Source organism: Thalia democratica, chromosome 3, assembly GCF_965202585.1.
Source record: "Thalia democratica chromosome 3, ktThaDemo2.hap1.1, whole genome shotgun sequence".
Lineage (NCBI taxonomy): Eukaryota > Metazoa > Chordata > Thaliacea > Salpida > Salpidae > Thalia > Thalia democratica.
Genome location: NC_139167.1, coordinates 41,223,286 through 41,240,781, shown reverse-complemented (window position 1 = coordinate 41,240,781; position 17,496 = coordinate 41,223,286). Strand labels below are relative to the sequence as shown.

The following is a 17,496-nucleotide window of genomic DNA, read 5'->3' as shown; positions in this document are numbered from 1 at the left end:
ACTAGTTATGATATAATACACTTTAAAAATTAGATATATTCTCTAACTTATTATTTAAAACTTGTATTGTTTACACAGCTTAGTTAAAAACTGCATATTATGATCTTTTATAATTATTAAACTATATTTTTTTAAACATCTTTTTAATAAGCAAAATTTGAACAATATACATATTTTAAAGCTGCTAAAGTCATCAGCAAAAGATATAATTACAGAGTAAAAGTATTTTTTAACTTATTTATGTTTTGTTAAAATAAAATCTATTTACAAATTTTAAGTCTTTGAGAAATCGCTTATTGATCTCGTTATACTTATACCGCTATCTCTACTTTCACTACTTGTTGGCCTTTCAAATAGTGAAATAGTATTTTGATTAACGTTGATGACTTTATCAGCAGTCTTGTTGGGTCTATCTATACGGAATGACGCTGTGTTCAAACTAGCACTTTCTTGATATTTCTTCAATGACGTAGAACTTGATATTGTACTCCATGATGTTGAACTTTGAGGCGTTACTCTGGATTTAAACCGCAATTTAGGTGTATCATCAGCTTTCTCTTCAAGCTTGTTTTTGTTTCCAATACTAATTTTTCTAGCGAATTTTAGTCTTCTTTTGTTTTTTGTCGTATTACTGCTTTTGACTTTTTCAGTCCTGTGAAATTTGTTGTAATAGCAATTCTAAATGTAACATACTTCCAAAGTTTACTGACTTGGTGAGAAAAATTGCTTAAATCTAAAATTTTTGGGTACGAATTCTTTAAGAATTTAGTTTTTTTTTATAGTAAAATTTTATAGTACAACGAAAACAGTAAAAAAAAAGATTAAGTTTTAGCTAATTATTGTGAAAATAAAACAGCTAATATTAAGTATTTTTATTTGATTAAAATTTTTTGACCAGGGATCGGTAAACTGCGGCCCGCAATATAATTTTCAGCCAAAAACATAGCTTTTTGAATAAAGTTTTTGTAGTAGAAACTTAAAAAAAGGCTTTAAGTTTGATATTTAGTTACTTTGAGTACTTTTTTATTCCTTTTATATTAGTATGTGGTTTAAAATACAGATTTTTAAATAATTATAACATTTATTTTGAATAATTGCCGTCCGTTAAGGACTTTTTTCTATGGAGCAGCCCACGAGCAACTTTTTTTCGCAAGCTTTAAAAGTTGCCGCTAACCCTTGTTTAAAATAAAAAAAATAATCATAACAAAATAATCTTTTTGACTTAATGATTTTTTACTTAAAAAGCATAAAACAAGCTAGACTAACAGTTTATATAAAGGTTTAAATTCTTAGTGTTTTTACTATTTTATCTTGCATATAACAAATAAAAAAGTTGTCAAATTAAAGATACAATATTAAGTGGAGCAATATTACATATCAATCAGTTATTTTAATAACTTAAATTGAATAATTAGAAAATAGGGTTGTTACAATTTTTAAATTTTGTAATTTAATGATCGTAATTTTTTTGTTTACTTTCACTAAGGCTTTCATGCATCTATCTTCAATAAAATAAAAGCAAAAATTTAAAGTCACAATATTTAAGATTGTTATATTTATAAGATCTCTGCTTTTAAAAGAAACTAAGTTGTGATGACGTGCTCATCAAAAAATGGCGACTATAAGTTAATATGTATATATATTTTTTACTATGCTAGATTTATTTTTAATTAAAAGTGTGAAACTGTACAACTATAATACTTTTTTATAATTAATTATAAAGAGTATTGCATAATATTTAATTGAGTAAGGTAACATTTTAATGAGTTATCACTGATCTAATACGAATCATTTTTATAGCATACAAAACTATAATTTCAATTATTATCACATTCGTTCAATTAAGTAAACATTTGTATATATTGAAAAAAAATTATTTGAACATTTAAATTAAAGCAAAAAATATAATTTAGGAGTTAAAAGTTGTGTTTGCAAAACTTACACTTAAACTACTTTATAAGATTTTATAAATAAGATCGTTTATAACTGATAAAACGTTTTTTGACGTTCTAATTAATTTACATATGTTAAATAATAAACTATTTAATGTAATTTTAATATTTAGAAATTTAGTTTTTGTAGTGTTGTTTATTTACTTAAACTTTTGATTTTATGTTGTCTAAATATAGCTATATCTTTATTTAAAATTATAAGAATTAATATTTATATACTTTTTATATTTTTGTACTTGTTGTTTGTGAAATTAAATAAAAATGTTTAGTTCTCATACAAAACTAACTTTACAGAATCTTTAAATTAAAATAAATATTATAACTATTTTTAATTTTCCACTATAAAAAATATAAAAAGAAATGCAAACCTTTGAGGAAAACTTTTAGTAGGTTTAAAACCTTTCTCTGCTTTACCAGACCGTTTTTTACGTCTTCTTTTTCTATATTTACGTTTTTCTCCTATTTTCATTTGAGTTTTTTCTTTTTCTTTGGTACTCTTGATTCTATTCACTTTGCGAATTCGTACTAATTCAGGATTAATCTCATCAAAGTCTACAGATCTTTCATTTGATTTTGAGTGTGAAGTAGATTCAGAAAAATGTTTAACATGAAATGCAACTTGCTCTTCTACCGAGTTCTCATCGTTTATACCTTTTATCTTAGACTTAGGAATATCAGATAAGTTTTTAACATTTGAATCTTCAAATTCTTTGGGTTTAAATATACCTTTATTTATTTTTGTTTTATTTTGTTTGTTTGACGAGAGTTGGTTAATTTTATTGTAAAAGTCTTTTTCTTCGATTTTTTTGACCTAAACAACAAAAATTGATATATCTACACTTAAAAAAAGGAAACTAAATATATAACTCATCGAATTAAGGTACCAATTAGTTCAATATTGTTTTACAATAAATTTTAACCCAGAACCATAAAATAATATATAAATTTTCATGCGATGATGATTCTTGAGTATTTTTAACAGTATTAATCAAAATTAGTTTTGTATTTTATTGTTTTAATATTTGTTTTTTATATATAGCGTATAACTAATATGTAAATCAACATTGATGCAAAATTTCTTAAATAGGTGAATACCACTAACTTTAATTAAATTCTATTATATACAAGCTTAGTAAAACAATTTAAAAAATATAAAATTAAATGTAGCAAATATACGCAGGGTACGTTTGGTATTAGCAGTGTCCATAGAATTATCATATAAAAAAGTTGGTATACAACATAATTAAATATACTGTAACTACTGTAATTAAAGGATAGATTATATAAGGTCAGTTTTTATAAGTTTATTTATCTATCAAATGAGATATATTATACTTAATGTATTTATTTTTGAAATCTAATTTACTTCGTTGCTTATTGTAGTAATGTTAGTTAGCTGGGAAGATGTTGATGAAATTCTTTTGTTTAAACTAGAAGCTGAATCCTTTTTTGAAATTATTGACCTTATATTTTTAAATGCAGTTCTTATGAATTCACTAACATAACGCTTAAAATTTTTCTCAGCATCTTTTTTAGCCATTATGACGAATGGATCCTAAAGTAAAAGAAAATTTACGTGTACCGTTAGAGTAAGTTAAAAAAAAACTATAACAATGTATATGCAAGTATATGCAAACACTAGGCACGTATAACAATTATTTTAAAGTTTATTAAACCCTAATTTCAAAAAAAAATCTCTTTACTCTAAACCAAAAACGTTTTATTGCAGGAAGTTTTTTTATATTACTTAAATACCACTTGCAATTTTGAGCGTTTTTTGAAAAAAATTAGAAATAATATCATGATAAAACAACTTAAATTGTTTGTTTTTTAAAAGTTTAAAGTTAACAAGTTTAAGTACCTTATTTTGTACTGTTTTACTTCCTTTTCGCTTCTCATTCCATGCAGCTCTAATGTCAGGGCTCAGGAATAGGTAGAATATTATAATTTGTAAACCCTGCGGTTAAATTTTTATATTTAATTAACAAAACTAAAATATTTTTTTCAAATTTAGTTACTACTTAGTCAATCCAATTTAACAATACAAAAAAAAAGTACATTTTTAAACTTATATTTATTGTTTCAATAAGAATTTTGAAATTAAAAGTAACAATTTATTCTTAAATACTTTTTAGTTATACTTAAATACTTTTTAACTAAAACTTAAACATTTCAAAAACTGTCGAAATTGTAAAAAATAAATGCTAAAAATTGTAAAGTTGTAAATCATGTTGATAAAGTCTTAAATATAATTAAAAAATGAAATTTAAAGGCTATTGGTTAAAAACACTTTTATTTAATATATTTTAACCCCTTACAATAAATGGTGGGTTTTAGTTTTACATAGTCACTTAAAACAATTTGATTCTATCAGTACATAAACTAAAATTCATTACTTTAATATAGGTATCTAAAGACAAAGTTACTACAAGCACAATATATAAAAAAAATAATTTCATAAGTTTATTAAGTTGATTGCCTTAAAAAAATACTGTAAAATTTTTATAAATCGTAGATTTGCTATAATGTTTTTTTTTTAGTTTTAGATTAATTATGGAATGCCTACAACTTTTGATATTATTATTGTTTATTCAACAAAATTAGCGCTCAAAATAAATGGTCCTAAGACCTTGTGTACAAAAATCCGTTCAGCTATCGAGTCATACATCACTCGGTACCGTTCAACGTTTTGTCCAAGACAGGATACAATTTAATTGTTGTAATATTTTATTTTTTAATGTAATTAAATTTACAACCTAGCTTTGTTATTAATGACAATGTTCTTGATAATTTATTTAGTCAAAAATTCTAGAAATTTTTTAAAGCTAGATATTATTTTACAATAAAGTCTTGGAGCTACAAACAAAAACCTGTGATAAATTTAATGAATATTAATAGTTTATCATAGGTGGTACTGTTTTAGTTTTTTTTTTCTTTCTTCTGTCGTAAAACTTTTTATTGGAAACGAAGTTAAGCTTTTAGCTGCTTCAAATTTACTTTTTCAAATAATACAATCCCGTATATAAAAAATACAAAATAATTTTAAAACTGTTTCATACTTACTAAATGTAAACTTTATAATAATTTACATACAAAATTTTTACAATAACCTGGTAAGAAGTAAATCCAACAAAAAGGTATGAAACAATAACACTGTCGTTGCTAAATAAACCTAGTACCCAAGGTACGCCTAAAATTGGAGTAAGTATCAAAACACCTCTACCGACTAAGTATGTCGTGCTAGGTTTTTGATTATTAGAAGTTATTTTCATGGGAGCGTTCTTTGATATAATCTTTTTTCTTTGCGTTCTTGCAAGTACGTACAATACTTTGCACATTATCAGAAAATTAAACTGCAAATAAATAAACTGCATTTTTATATAAATATCATAAACATTTAGACAATAAAAAACCTTTTTGTTTGTAAAGACGGACTGTAAAATTATAAGTAGGCTGTATATTTTTAAGTATTTAGTTAACGTTTCAATTTAAGTTAATTTTTCTGTACATATTTAAGTACGAATATTTTTTAAACCAAAACAGTTTAAAACTAAATCTGTTATTTTAATTATTGTTTTCTGAGAACTTACAGTTAGTACAACGCAAACAGGTCCAATAAAAAACCAAATGACGTTGTCTTCTTTTCCGAGCCAACATCTGGAAAAATAGTTTCGTAAAAATATTTTCTGATAAGGATTTTAAACTTAACTTCTTGTGATTTAATAAACCAAACTAAAACTAAGATTCAAATGCTTATCACAATAACTAACCGATTACTGGTGTATTTTAATCCGAAGATTTTTGAAAAGCATATGCAAGTAGATGACAAAAATATTGGTAAAACCCATCCGATAAATACAAAAAACTTGTTTTTTTGGTCCAAATCACGTTTCAAAACGACTAAAATTTTTCTACAAAAAAAAAGTTCTTTTTTACAAAAAAAAAATTACTTTATTGGGCATAAATAAAACTAAAATCTCATTTCTAAAAATAAATGCTTTCAAGTAAATTGAAAAAAAGTATTTAGTCCCTTCTTAGATATAAAGTTTTAAAAAGTTTGATGTAATAATAGATTACTTAGTGATTAAAAATCAAGACTTTAACGATGAAAACAGCTAATAATAAAAATGAAATAAAAATTAATAAGCAAGTAAATTAGTTTTTTACATAGATAATTGAAAGTTGAAAGCTTAAAACATAAAACAGTTACAATATTATATATTCCTTTTAGACGACTAAATAATAAAAATAGTACATATGGAGATCTATCAACAAAACTACATAGTATTAATAGCATAATAAAAATCTTGATAAACAAGTACAATAATAAGTATCACGTTTCAACTATAAGTATAAAGCTACAAAGTAAGGTTTTCAATATAATAAATTATAGCTACTTTCTATATATTTTAGTTGTTTGAAAAACTTAAACACGCTTCGTTAATTAAGGTATAAATTATTGATGTAAAGTGGTTTATCAACTTTTTAAAAAATTTTTTTTAGTGCAAAACGTGGATACTCGTAAACAAACTTGTATAGTACTATTCCTTCGACCAACATCCACCCCATGCAGCTTAGCAACGTAAAATGAAGTGTAAAAGTAAACACGTGACAAACACCGTCGTCCAATGAGCTTTCGAATACCAACCACGTGACTTGTGTTACTAGCAATGTAGTGTGAGCCATTGCTAGTGAAGTCATCAAATTAGTGTGTATTGTGAGTCGGTCGTTTTTAAGTTTCCTTTCATATTTAGTCAGATTTATTATGAAGTAAATACAAATCAATTTTTTTATATTTTTTCTTTGTTTCAGAAAGTAAATGGATAATAGCTTATTTTAAGTGTTGCTTTATTTTTTTTGGATTTTTAAAAGTGTAGTAAAGTCAAAAAAGTACATCGTTTTAAATATAGATATTTTTTTACCAGTTAGCTTTTAAGAAATGTTTGTACTAAAATCGTAACATATAAACTGGTTTAATTTATGACGATTAAAATTCCGAAATATCAAATTTTGATAGTTCTGAGTTATTGTGAATTATCTACTTTAAAAAATATTTTTTTACTACCATAATGTTATTTATTAGACGCTCTATTAAGTATTTTTACAATTCACAAATTCAAATATTTTTTGAGTTATGCCGAAAGGAAGTTTTAAAACTTACTTGACTATGGCTACTTTTAGTAAACTATTTTTTTAAATAAGCATTAAACAATTTTTTTTTTAATTTATGTACGTGGTGTACTTCTCAAAAACCAAAAGGTTTTTTCATAAAAGTTTATTTAAAATTATTTAATCATATATAGTTCTTAAAACTTTAAATAAAAACTTGAATTTGTTGTTGTTTAAATTGTCTGTTTTCTTTAAAAAAATGTGATTAAAAAAAAACCTCTTGAGTGTTGAATAAACGATGATGCAGACAAAAAGGCAAATAACACTTATAAGTTCGCCCAAAAATCCAAAGTAAAACAAGTACTTTCTGTTATTGGCTAACTGTAAAAAACTAAGTTTTTTATACTAGAAATAAATACACGATTTTATACATTTAGATGTTTAAATAAAATAGAAACATTCAGTTTCTGTATACTGCAATAAAAATGTTCATTTTCATGTTATATTCTAATATCGTTTAAAAGTTAGCCGTTAAATGGTAAACTTATTAAGCTTCTAAAACAACCTTATTGTTTTAAACGAGTATTTGTAATGAAATTAAACACTAACATTTTTATTATATGGTTGGTATAATAACAGAGTTGAAAAATCTGTTGTATGGTTACAGGTGCATTCAATCATGTTTGTATCATTGTTATACGAAGATGATACCCAACAACCAGTATCAGACCACTCTATTACATCACCGTACACTATGTATGCACAAGTAAAATTACCATTTAGCTCATCGATTGATTTGTTCAACTAGTTTAGTTTTGTGTTATTTTAAGAGTTTATTTAGTTAAAAACAGGTTCTACATAAACAAATACTTTTTTTTTATATCTAATCAAGTTGTAAAGTTCGAAAAAATCAGTAATTTTAATTGTTTCTCGAAAACTTTAATAAAAGATAAGTACTTGTTTGGATATTAAGAATTTAATCACTTAATTATTTAATCACTGAAAAATAAATATTAATAATTTACAAAAATTTTATAGTAGTTAGAGCAAACTGAAAACATAAAAAAAAAATTGTTATTATAAATTAAAAAGGTCTAACTAACTAATGGTAGTTGATATCTGACATGTAAAGGCTGTATTTTTTTATACAATGAAAATGCTGAAGATGATATAATTGGAGAGTTCAATTTCCATTTAAGTGGCATATCATCATAGTAAGACCAAGATTTTTTCATTACTGATTTTTTAAAGCGTTTTTCGACTGACCAAATGTAATTTGTTTTCTGTTTATAAAAAGTAATACTTTCTCTAAATACTACTTTTCTTTTTCTAAAATATTATTAAAAATTAAATAGGCATCGTTTACTCTTGGGTACACACTTTAAACACATCATCAGCAAGTTAAACTTTAAGAAGTTCTAGTCTAAAACTTTCAACTAGTTTGATAAATAACTTGTGCTAAAAGCCACAAGTCTAAGAAGTGACCTTAAATAACCTAAAAAAATAACAATAATAATCATTCTTATTATCGAAATTATTTGAAGGTTTTGAATTAGTGAGTTATTGAAGTAATGATTTATAAAAATGCTCTTATAAAGTATTTTTATCTTCTAAATTTAAGTTTAGTAAATTGTAGTTTGATTAAACAGATGAAGATTTTTTTAATATTTGCTATTATAAGAAAACTTTGCTTTAATGTATTTCGTTTTATCGTGTCTTGTTCATCATTATTATTCTTTTCTGATTTGTTTCAATCGTTTTAACATACAACAAAAATTTTTTGATGTATTGTAATATTCATAGTTTTAGAAAACGAAAAGTAGTATTACTGTTTGTTAACAATAAAAGAAATAATCCTAAAAAAAATTAGTCTAGGAACCTATTGTACGAAGAACCTTTAGATTATCGAGTCGTACACCATATGCTTTTACAAACAGTTTTAGAATTTAAGTAGTTTAGTACTTTAAATTTGAGATTAACATAGTTTTTTTTAAGAATTTTTTTATATGAAAACGTAGATAAAATAATTTTCAATGCCAAATTTCTTAAAATTTTAGAAAAAAAAAGTTATGTATATTTTACACGTAAGCTTTCTAAATTTAAACTGCAATTTTTTTTTACTTTCATAATTTTTTTTAAGAAACTTCTTCTTTAAAAGTATTTTTGCATAATTTGCTTTTTGTTTTAGTCAAGCCTCACTATTAATGGGAAAACGCAAACAAAAATTTATATTGTCATTTTTACTTCTTTTTCATAAAGTTTTGAAGTAAATTTAAAGAAAAACGTATTTAAACTTTGAAAACAAGATTTACTCGGCAAAAAAAGAATACTCGACGAAAGTGCGTACCGAAGAGAAGATTACTGATAAAAACACACTTTATTAGTTTATTTTTTTAGATACCTGTACATCTACATCTTCTTTTTGTCTTTTGAATAAAAAAGTTGCAAACACGACTGCTAGGTTAGAAACATTTTCTGAGAAAAAAAATCGTTCTTTTAAAATTCTACTTTAATATATTTTCTTAATTTTAAGTTCTACTTATTAAAGTAAAAGTTTCTTGAATTATAAATAGGAACTCAATTTTGGAAATCATCAGTAACTTTTTTTAATGATCTCAAATTTTAAAATATGTATGTTAAAGACTTTTAACCATTATAAAAGAAAAAAAAGTGAATTTTTGAACAAATGCTAAAACATTTTTATAAAATTTTTAGTCTGTTTCATAAACATTTCTGTAAATAAATAATAACATAACTTTATTTATTTAATAAAACACTTTGTATTTTTTTATTATATATTTTCATCTAAAAGTACAATTTTACAAAAATCGCTATGAATAAAGCTAATTTTGAAAACATAGAAACAACTACTTATAATATTTTTTTTTTCTTATGTCATGTCAATGTATAAAATCAATTCCTTAATTTTAGATTTTAAAAAGCCACCTATTTTATTTTTTTAATTTGCTAATTAAATATTTAGATAGATTCCAAAACAGTTATTTTAAAATAAGAATATTTAATACCTATTCTTTTAGGATCTAGATTTAACTCAATACTCGATAGATCAGTACGTGATTGGTGACTAAATTTCAAAACTTCATCTTTTTTTTCAAGACTTGATTTATCGTATATGTGTATTTTTACGGCTGTAAATAACAAAACTTTACTTTGTAAAACTTTATTTAACTTATCAAAAAAAAATTTAAGTTTCTTCAATGTATTTGAAAGAAGAATTTAGTATATAACTAGTATTTTAATACCATATTATTACTTATCTTATTTATATTGTTTATTGAACGATAAAAAAAGCGCTCAAAAAGTTTGGTCTAAGGACCTGGTGTACAAAGGAACCATTTATAAATTCATTATTAGAAAATAATTATATAATCTATATCATTGCTAATAAAACTTCAAGAAATTAGAACATTTATAAAAATATGAGTACGTAATTTTAAAACTTTACAGACTAGTCTTAAGTTTTTGTTATAACATACTATCTTTTTGAAAAAAAGCTAACACAGTTTAAAAATGTTTTAGTAGTTAACTATTAGTCTTATAAGAAGCCCTATGTGTTTGTAAATTTATGTTAAAATTTCTACCCTGTAAGTAAGTATAATTTAAGCTTAATTTTCATAACAATATATAGTCACAGACTTTAAGCTTTATAGTTGTAATTTAAATAAAGTGTTATTTAATTTCAAATAAAAAAATATAAACTATTTCTAAAATTAGCTATAATTATAAAAAATACTAACTATTTTACAGAGTTAGGTGAACAAAACTTAACTTTACAACTAGGCTTAGACTAATCGCAGCATTAAAATAGTAGTCTTAAAATAAAGCTAAACTTTAACATATTACTAATAAATAGAGTAAAAGTGTGTTACTTATGTTAAACTAATAACATCAAGTAAGAAAAATTACCACTTGTATTCGAATGAAAATTTATCGTTTTATCTCCTTCATTGATACTAGTACTTATTTTAACTAGACTGTTTTCACTAGATCTAGTCCTTATACTGGTAATATTGTTTTTAGTCTTCATGTAAGTAGTAGCTGTTAACTCAGACAACAAAGACACGGCTTCAACAAAAATCATAATATCGATCTCCTATAATTTTAACATAAAGAAATAAAGCTAAAATTGTTTTGCGTGGTTTATAGTGAATGTCGAAAAAATTTCAAACTATATAAAAAACGAGTAAAACTATACCTTTAAACACTTAACTTTTATATGCTATAGAATTAAAATTTGAATTATTATAAGTTCACTTCAAGATATAAGTAATACATTATTAATGTCTTTTATAAATAAAATTTCTATAAAAATTTAAAAATAAAGTTATTGTGAAATTGTTTATAGTAAGTTGTGTTATTTTTTGATCAAATATTTGAGTATGGCATATAAACTGAGACAACTGTGGCCAACACCTCGTTTTAACGTATACTTTTATTGTATAGTTTTAACATAATGTTTTTTGTCTTAAAAGATTTAAAAACTATAAAATAGTGAACAAATACATTAAAAAAAGTTTTATATTTTTAATACAAAACCACAAACTACGGTATAATCACTTAAGTCGTTATTTAAGCCTATTTTTTAACCTAGATATTTTGTAGGAACTTTCAAAACATGTTATTACATTATCTTTAAATAAAAATGTCAAGTTTAATCATAAATATAAAAATACCCTTATGTATCATTTTTACTGAGTATTTATTTTTAATGAATGTGATTAACTTAATTTTACTTTTAAATAAACTACTTATACATATTTTTTATTCCTAATAGCTAATTATTGTATTCTTTAATACAAAACTGATTTACATTTAGCTAATAAATAAATCAGTTACATAATCGAATTGACTACATTAGTCACTTACACTTTGACTTATTTTGTCTTGAATGCGTTCCATTATTTCTATTGTTATCATAAGTAGGTTAATAACTTCCATGTTTTCAAAGTTCTTCCAACTATTTTTTGATTTTTTAATCGATATGCAAAGTTGTTTAATTGTTTTTTCTACGTTTTTAATTATCTCGTTACACACAGAGACGTTTGCATTGTGCAATTGGTACATTTCATTCTCAATGTACGCTTTATAAACCTAAAATTCAACTCTTATCAAAGTTTGAAAAACAGTTCAAACCAACTAAAATATTTCCAATCTTTAAAATGTTATATTTTATTAAAACTATGTTTTAAATTTTCAAGTATAACTCAGAATTAAAAAGTTTAAAGAGTAAACGGTAGCTTTTTATGTTCACTTCAAAATTTTTAAATTAAGTTGAAAAGTTAAAAAAACTTCAAGTTCATTCGGATAGCTTTTTCTGAAATCTTTCCATGCTTCAAGTTGATGATATTGGCATACGAAAGCATAATTTTTACTGCAAGAAGTAGTTTTCCATATACCTAAAGTATAATTACGTGGTTATAAAGGTTTAAGATTATTTTTAACAAAAAATAAATTTTTATTGCATTGTTTTTTTTTAATATATATCAAAACTATTCCATTTTAAAAGCACTTATTGTAAATAGAACATTATTAACATTAACTGTATAAGTTTATAGTTAGACTGCATTTCTTCAACAAAAGGTTTAAGTTTTTTATACGGAAAACTCAATGTAAATGTTTATATAAAAAAGTACCTTGTAAATTAGAAGAAATACATGCCCCGATAAATTGTGTGCTAGATTGTAACTGGTTGTAAGATTTAAGGTTTCCTGAAGAAACTTCAAGTTTAAGTTCATTAGATTTGTAGTTTGACCATCTGTTCAATTTGTTTAGATTTTTTTTCTTAAATTCTAATTTGAATCTTAAAAAGCAGTGCTTACAATAAGAAGTCTAAACAATAAAAAATTTGAAAGTTAATAAAATGCCTTTGTAGTAGAAAATAATTAAAAAAAAAGATCACAATAGTTAAAAATATCAAAAACGGTTTAAACTTTTCATTAAAAAATATCCGTTATAGGTTGTTAGATAAATACATACTTGTACATTTTAAGATAGACATTTGAAATGCTTTCTCTTGACGATTTTGATAGCAGCTTTCTTGTACTGTCGAAGTTACAGTATTCTAATCGATAGTTCCCATCAAAACTTGTGTCATCAATTCGTTTCGTATTTAATTGTAATGAGGATGACTTCGGAAGCATAATATAATGGCCGTTTTTTAGCTTAGCAAATAAACTATGTAAAGGTTGTTCTTGATTACTGTTCGTTATAATTTCTGAAGCTAAAGAGGAAAGCACCGCTATCTCATTGCAACTTCCGACGTAGCTAAAATAATTTTTAGATTTTTAAAAGATCATACAAAATTAAAAAGTTAAATATTTTTTTACTTACGACGGAGGAACTTCTTTAGAACTTTTTTGTAGTTTTTGAGGTTGTAAACTAAATTCACAAATTGAACTTTTCTTTTCGGAACAGTGTTTTAAGTTGTACATATTTTTTGCATCTTTTTTACCTATAACCTGAATTTTACACACTTAGGTGATTATTTTAAGAAGTTTAGAAACATATATAGAAAAACTTTTAGAAAACTCATAAAAATTATTAAAAAAAAAGTTTTCTAACCGCAATACAAGAGTTTTTGATAAAACTTTTATTGGTTGTAGGAAAGAATAGTCTCTCTTTATTTTCATCTACTATTTCAGAGAATTTAACTTGTCCATTGACCCAGAATTCATCTTGCGTGCTTTATATTTTAAAATATAATTTTCAATTATCACCATGAAAAAACTCTATTTTTAAACTAAATACAATGATTACTTTGTCTTAGAAACATCTTTTGCAAGTTTGTTGACGAACTTTAAGAACTCATCATTGTTAACTGTAGCTATTCTTCCTCCCTTATCATAACAACTTTGAACGGCTTGTTTCCAGTGGTATGTATCTTTTTGAACTCTAAAGCACTTTGTTCTTTTAAAAATAAGCCCATCAGTACATTGATCAAAGTAAGAGTCATGAACTGTTAAAAATAAAAATTTAATAAGTTAAAAAGTATATTTATTTTCTAAAGCTTTCTGAAAATACTTATGGTTTTTTGAACAATTTAAAACCAAAGTATACTATTTTTGTGTAAACCCCGACAGTCTATTTGAGATTGTATACTCTTAGAAGTCATTTTAAAAGATACACCTTTGTTCAGATGGCAAACGTTGAAAATAAGCATAAAAGTCAAAGCTTTTAATGGTTTCAGCCAAACAATTTTTAGATATAAATTACACTCAAATCATTTACCAAGCGGCGGCACGTGTGCTCCGATCCATATATCTCCTTGAGCCTGCTTGTTATCACCCCCGTTGGACAGTCGTAACAGCTTATAAAACTCTTCATCATTTCTAGTTATGTTCATGAGTCTTCCGCTACTTAAAAGACACTCAGTAGATGCTTGTTTCCACGAAGCTGCGTTTAGAAAAGTATTAGTTGGTTTGTTTTGTTATCCGACTTAAACTAGTTTTGTTTAACTTACCTGCTTCAACAATTAATTTTAAACACGAGTTGTGGTATTTCGTCCATTCAATCGTTTTAGGACAATCGATTGAGCTTACCACGATGATTTGATATATTAGAAATAAATAAGTAAAAAAAGACATGTTAAGTGTCTTTTTAATACATGAAATCTATAAGAGGTTTGATTTTCGAAGTTTAGATTGTATAATATTTTTTAACATTAGTTTTTATATTATTATACTATTTTAGATATTTGTAATTTTTTCTTAAGTAATTCTTATTTGTTTTTGGTCTTTATCATTAAAAGAAGTATTTTTATATCTACCATTAAAATATTGGACTTTAATATTTGCATCTTTAATTTTTTAGTATTGAATATATACGTAGTTTTTTCTTCATTAATACAAATCTTTGTTGCTAAATTTTTATAATATTGGTTGCTAAATAATTAAACTTTAACAAAATATTTTAAAATTTTATGAAAGAAAATAATAATTTTGCTTCATTATTTGAATGTAAATATTATACTGTAGACTTTATTTTAAAAGTTTAATTAAGTATACTAATAAACATAATTTATAAAATCGTGACAACAACTATTAATAAATGCATACTAGATGGATAAAATATACAAACAGTATTATCGATAAATAGACATTTTTACTCTCTAAACTTTTGCAACTTATACGAAAAATAGCTAGATAACAACATAAACTTTACTTTATTTTGGTTTGTTCAAATAATAACTATAAGTAAGTTGATTAAAAACTTAATTTTTTTAAGTTAAGTATGAAATCGTAAAAAAGTGTATCGTTTTATTTTTTAAATCAGTTGACTGTTTGACTTTTTAAAATTTTTACCAAAAAAGTAAATAAAAATATTTCTTAGATGCTAAGTTTTAAATGAATCTTTCTTCCTGAATATTTCATGAAAAACTTAAACTTTTTTTAAAAGGTATGTTTCTCAATAAATGTTTTTTAAATTTTAGCTGTTTTAAATGTGTTCGATGTAATTTTTTTGTTTAAAACTTATTTACATAAATTTATCTCATATAAATTAAAGATTTTAAATACGTGTGATTATAGCTTTCAGAAAGTAGTGCAGTCAATAGGTACTAGCTTTTTAAACAAACCTAAACAAAAAAAAAATTGCTACTTCATTGTAACAAGCGTACTTAATGTTTATAATTTTGTATAAAAAGGGTTGTCTAATCTAAACAAACCATAATTTTTTTTCAGTGACTTTTAACAATAAGAACTTTTTATTTTTACTACGTTTAGTCTTTTAGTGCTTTCTAGATTAGTTTTTTTAATTTAAACAGTTTGTTATAAATTTATATTATATCGGAATAAATATTTTAACTCAAAACGTTTATTGTAAGTATCATAGTTTTGCACAATTACTGTTTAAAAGTTAGATATATCGTGTTTAAAAAGTTTTTAGGTATTAATTGATTTAAGTTTATAGGACGTAAACACATCGAACAATAAATACCTTTATGTTAACTATAAACTTTAGTACATTAAAACGTAACTTCTTAACTAAAATAACTAATTATTAGAGAATATTAATATGTCTATATTTCTTTCCGTTTAATTTCAAACACTAATATTTTTTTCTGTTTTTATTTTAAACATTAAAACAAACGTAGAAAACTTCAATAGTAATTAACTAGTGTTTAGCTAATCTTGTGTAAAGAACAGTTATGAACGAAATATTTTACATTAAATTTATTAAAAAATATTGCTATAACTTTTTCTTTGGAAAAAAAGCAATCTAAACATTTTACAAATAATTTAAGTTTCTATTTTTCAAAACTAAAAGTAACAAACAATGTTAAACTGTTGAAATTTATTTAAAATAGTTAAGTTTCAAAACAATTATTAGGTAAAATTTCTTGCACGTGTTTTCAATAAAAAGTAGCTATAATAACATTGATTTTTTTTTTAGAAAATCTATATGTGTTATCGTGTGAAGTTCTATATAATTTTTTGATAAATAATAAGAACTAATAAACTTGTGTATCAATTTTATTACTGCGATAATTTTAAAACAACTTAATCGAAAGAAGTTGTAGGAAATCTTACCAGTATCTTTTGATTTTAAGCACTATTTCTAAAACATAATCACTCTAACAGTTATTAGTAACTTAAAACTTCTTATAAAACAAATAGCTAGAACAAAACATGTAAGTACACATTGAAACTTAAATGACTTTAAAAACTTTCACCAATAAATTAAAACGTCTTACAGTGTCAATTGTACTATGCAAGTTGTTTGCAAAATGTCACCCTGGTAATTAGCAGAAGCTCTTCTAAGTACTACTTAAGTGTCACAAGTCAAAAAAGTGGACTTGAACCTTCTTTTGTTGAGAAAAAATAACTAGTTTATTGTTTTAAACAACTTGTATAGCTACTGCAGATAACTTAATGCTACCAGATAATTTTTTAACAAAGCTTGTTCCATTAAAGTTTTTGGGTTTTTTTGTCAACTAGTATGCGATTACGAAATGTTATAAGCGTTTGTATAAAATTTCATATTTACCTTTGAAAAATGTTCAACCGTAATTAAAGTATCATAAGAAAATCAATCAAGTCCAAGCTTTTTAAATTTTAAATAAAAAAAAGGAATCAAAACTTTAATGACTAACGTTTTTTTTTTAATTTTTTCATTTACAATACACATTTACAGTAATTGACTATAGTTAATATTTTAGTGTATGACTTTATCACTTAAGCCACATATTCTTCTGACTTAGCCACCAGCCTAGGATCATTTGCCAATATAAGATTGCCAAGTTTGTCATGTGCGTATTGAAAAAGCTGTATGTTTGCATTTTGGCTGCTCATGCGTGACCCAGTTTCGAATACCTCCCACCTGCAAATGATCAACCATGGTCAACTCTTGGCCCAATTAGTTGAGGTGCATTTGATATTATAACAGCTTTTGATGAATTCTTATCATGTTCCACCCT

The 17,496-nt window shown here is 24.1% G+C and overlaps 1 protein-coding gene across 2 annotated transcripts; it reads right to left on the bottom strand.

Annotated features, from left to right (window-relative positions):
• LOC145831914 (uncharacterized) lies at positions 1-14,686 on the bottom strand. Of its 2 annotated transcripts, XM_082939268.1 has the most exons (23): positions 14,542-14,686; positions 14,310-14,474; positions 13,839-14,037; positions 13,644-13,764; positions 13,413-13,540; positions 13,059-13,346; positions 12,716-12,837; positions 12,372-12,478; positions 11,949-12,173; positions 10,989-11,175; positions 10,088-10,210; positions 9,463-9,536; positions 8,165-8,344; positions 7,671-7,865; positions 7,339-7,442; positions 6,484-6,693; positions 5,723-5,863; positions 5,543-5,609; positions 5,063-5,305; positions 3,814-3,909; positions 3,319-3,507; positions 2,321-2,763; positions 1-652 (listed from the first exon to the last, which is right to left on the bottom strand). In XM_082939268.1, the coding sequence occupies exons 1-23, from the start codon at positions 14,663-14,665 to the stop codon at positions 274-276; spliced, it is 4,110 nt and encodes a 1,369-aa protein (XP_082795394.1). In that variant the 5' UTR covers positions 14,666-14,686; the 3' UTR covers positions 1-273. The 2 variants fall into 2 exon arrangements, with proteins under 2 accessions (XP_082795394.1, XP_082795395.1); XM_082939269.1 differs by lacking the exon at positions 1-652 and having other exon boundaries at positions 2,482-2,678.
• Positions 14,687-17,496: the final 2,810 nt, after the last annotated feature.